At 61.5% G+C, this 3,608-nt stretch overlaps 1 protein-coding gene across 7 annotated transcripts in view; it reads right to left on the reverse strand.

The window, feature by feature from the left end:
• The window catches only part of RASGRP2 (RAS guanyl releasing protein 2 (calcium and DAG-regulated)), a 15,375-nt gene that overhangs the window by 9,646 nt on the left and 2,121 nt on the right, over positions 1-3,608 (reverse strand). For 5 of the 7 annotated variants that reach the window (XM_010838004.1, XM_010838003.1, XM_010838002.1 and 2 more), the window contains exons 2-7: positions 3,087-3,228; positions 2,348-2,450; positions 1,757-1,819; positions 1,303-1,434; positions 382-532; positions 26-199 (exon numbers count right to left, since the gene is read on the reverse strand). In XM_010838004.1, the coding sequence (XP_010836306.1) occupies positions 26-199; positions 382-532; positions 1,303-1,434; positions 1,757-1,819; positions 2,348-2,450; positions 3,087-3,159 (696 nt within the window). In that variant the 5' untranslated portion in view covers positions 3,160-3,228. Of the gene's footprint in view, positions 1-25; positions 200-381; positions 533-1,302; positions 1,435-1,756; positions 1,820-2,347; positions 2,451-3,086; positions 3,229-3,403; positions 3,603-3,608 lie in introns of those variants that run through there. The other 2 variants (XM_010838000.1, XM_010838001.1) reach the window with 2 other exon arrangements.

Below are 3,608 nucleotides of genomic sequence, written 5' to 3' on the forward strand. Positions count from 1 at the left end.
TGGGGGGCGGGGGAGGGGCGGGCACCTCTGCCACGTGGACGAAGTGTGTGATGACCACCGCCCGCTGCGGGGCTGTGGGCTTGCTGAGAATCATCAGCTGCACCCACTGTGAGACACTGTTGAAGAGGGAGATGAATCGCTCCAGGACGGGGTTGTCCACCGTGCAGCCGTGAGTCACGAAACTGTGATAGTCCTGGAACTGGGGGCGCAGGGCCTTCAGCACCCAGTGCCCCGCCCCCTGCCGCTCACCAATGGCTGTTCCTCCCCCTCCAGTTGCCCTTTGGTAGTTACCCTGTAGTCCTAGATCCCGCCCTGTGACCCCGTCCTTCCTGGCACCCCCTCCCCAGCCCACACCCGACTCTTGACTGAAAGCCCCCGCACCAGGATCTTGCAGAAGGAGCGATATTCCAAGTAGGTGAGATGTGCCGCCAGCTCCAAGGGCTCCAGGTGGTCAAACAGCAGGGACATCTTGCGCTTCTTCTGTTCCACGGGGTTCCGCTGGGTCACCTGCCGCTTCCACTTGTAGGTGGGGCTGGTGGGCAGGACAGGGGCAGTGAGTCCTTTGCCGGAGATGCCCTAGCCCTCGTTGCCCCATACTAATGCCACTCAAGTTTGCTGCGAGACACTGGGCAGGACACTGATGTCCCCTGTCCTATCAAAAATCTCCTGCCATCTTCCCCTGGCGTCATGCCCTCCACACAGATTTATGGAAGACCTAACTCTGTGCCAGGCACTGTGCCAGGCGCTGGGGTTACAGAGATGAGCAAGACACAGCTCCTGCCCGAGAGGAGCTCACAGTCTACTAGGGGAGACAGACACAGACGAACACAGCACAGCATGGCGTGAGTGCGGGGGTCTTCGTGCCAGGGGTCTGCCCAAAGTGTCACCAAAGGACAGAGGCGGCAACGACAAATTTGGCCCTAGAAGAGCCCACAGACATTCCACACTTGTCTTGATAACATGGAGAAGGCTGCCAGGGGACATGAACAAAGTGCAATGGTGGGAATGGATGCAGGGGCTGTGGAAGGGTGAGGGAACCCTGGGGGCTGCAGGAGGAGGCGCTTGGTGGGGGTAGGGGGCTGTGGAAGATGCAGCGGGAATGCCAAACTGGCCTGAGACTGTGAAAGGCCTTAATCCCCAGCTGAGGCATTCTAAAGAAGATGGGGGGGGGCCACGGGAAGTTGTCCAGCAAGAGTAACATGACCCTCACACCACTGCATTCAACGAACGTTTATTAAGAGCAAATGGTGCGGGATGCTGAGCGTCCCTCCCAGCCCTTCGAGCACCCCCCACCCCACGCACACGTTCTCAATGTCGATGAGGCTGCTGTGCCGGCGATTCCCTTCTTGATCTAGCAGAGCCTTCAGCTCCTTTATCTGCTCAGCAAGCTCAGGATTCAAGTCAAACTCCGCTGGGAATGCTGAGATCCAGTACCTGGTAGAGGTTCAGAGTTACCCGGGGCAGCCCTCCCCCCACCCCAGGATGGTCGTTCCCCCAAAGAGGGGGAGAGGGCCTCAGACTGTGATCCCCCTCACCCAGCTCTTTCCTTCCCCACCCTCATTGGGCAGATCAGAAAACAGGGACCGGGCAGAGCCAGGAAGGGGCAAGCCTGCGGCAGCACACCCACCATGGACAGAGCCCGGTTCAAACCCACATGACCAGCTCCCAGAACATGCTATTTCTACTCCTTCAGGCCAGTCAGAAGCCTAAGGGAAGGGAGCAGAGGAGGGGCCAGAGCCCCAAGAGGAAGACTCACCTGACCAGGTGGCATGTTTTCACCTGCAGTGAGCTGGAGTTGTCCTTCCGGGATTGTTGGTAGGTGAAGGACAGTTAAGGAAAACAAGGATGGAGGCTTACTCTAGAAAAGGAGGCAGGGGATGGGACCCAAGCTCCACAGGGAGGCGGAGGGCAGGGCCTAGTTCTAGAAGAAATCTGCGGGATGGTGTCTGGTGTGGGGCAGGGCCCAAGATCTGGAAAGGGGCCGAAGGCAGAGGTGAGCTGTGAGCCTTGTGGGGGCACCTGGGTAGAATAGGGGTCAGGCTAGGAGCAGGACCTGGGTTCTGGAAGAGAAGCAAGAGGCGGGACCTGGGCTGGGAGTAGGGACCGGTCCTAGGCTGTGGGGAAGAGACAGCAAGGCGGAGGTTAGGGAGAGGGGGCGGGGCCTTAGTTCTAAGGGGAGGGAAGGGGCGTGGCTTTGGGCCCAGCAGAAGCCTGGGCCCATCCTGAATCCTATGATGTGGGGGCGGCCCAGGTCTAGCAGCGAGGCCCATCCTCTACCCGGGCTGGGCAGCGGGGCTCGCTTACAGACTCGGACTGCAGGACCCTTGGAGAAGTCGGCGAAGGATATATGTGGAGCAGTTTGGCCGCCAGCTGAGAGGAAGGGATGTACCAGGGGTGCATCATAAGGAACATGCGCACCAGCTGCGGGTCCCGCACCTTCCCGGAGTCATCTAACTCCGAGGGGCCAAAGAGAAGCGGGTTGACACTTCGTCTCGAGGCTGTGGTCCCTACAGGTCCCTACCCTGCAGCCTGCTGGATGTGGCTCCCGGCCGCCTCCTGATTTCCCAGGGCTCCGAAACCAGGAGGCGGATTATAAAGAAAAAGTGGGGTGGAAGGGGGATAAAGGCAGGATCCGAGGAACCGGGGGATAGGAGCAGTCTGAGCCGGGCCTGAGTCCGGAGGGGAACCAGTTGGGGCGGAAGGAGCCTGGGTTCCCCGGGGTCAAGAATCCAGAGGTCATTTCCTGAGTGCTTAGGGAAGGGGCACCCCTTCACCACCCCACCACATCAGCCGGAAACAGCTCCCAGGCCGAGATAGCGAGTTCCTCCGGATCCCCCGGGGAGACAGATAATTCTCCTTAAGTGTTAGAGTCCGGGGACCCCGCCATCCCTCCCTTCAAAGCCGGCATACTAGGGATGGGAAACATTTTCTCTTTCTGCAGCATGTGGACCTCTCCGCCCTGCGATGAAAGGGAGATTTTCGCTAAAGAGGCTGCAGGATGCAGGCTGGGTGGGTCCAGGGCCGACATCTGCCCAGGGAGGCAGGGGTCCCGGCTCAGGCTGGGTGTGTCCTCCCGTGCCACTCACCAAAGGCTTCGATGCAACCACGGAGCAGCTCCTCCACCGTGCAGCCCTTGTCCAGGTCCAGGGTGCCCGCCATGGCCGCCGGCGCGGGTAGGCTCGGCCGAGCTGCGCTCCGGGATCCTCCAACAGGACTCGGACCGGACCCCTGTCCCGAGAGTGAGAGGCAGAACCGGAGTCGGCGGAGGCGCAGGCCGGCGGAGCGGCCCCGAGGGTAAAAACGGGGAGGGGCGGGCACGCCCCCTGCTGGGCAGGGGCGGAGTCGTTCCCCCCGCGGCCACGCCCCGGGGTTAAACGGTCTGGCCCGGGATGGTGCAACCCACCAGTTGGGAAATGAACTGGCCAAGAAGCTTCCGGCCCACCCTGGGAGCCACGGGAGGGCCGAGGGACTCCCCGGGGATGGTCGGTGTCCCAGTCGCCCTCTCTGTAGGCCCTCTCTTCTCCTCACGTCCTCTCCCCAGAGGCACCTGCAGCACCCCGCAGCTCAGTTCTGCGCCCCCTCCCGCTTCCCTCCCTCCACAGCCTCCC

The sequence above is a fragment of the Bison bison genome, unplaced genomic scaffold (genome assembly GCF_000754665.1).
Source record: "Bison bison bison isolate TAMUID 2011002044 unplaced genomic scaffold, Bison_UMD1.0 scf7180017864089, whole genome shotgun sequence".
In the NCBI taxonomy this organism is placed as follows: domain Eukaryota; kingdom Metazoa; phylum Chordata; class Mammalia; order Artiodactyla; family Bovidae; genus Bison; species Bison bison.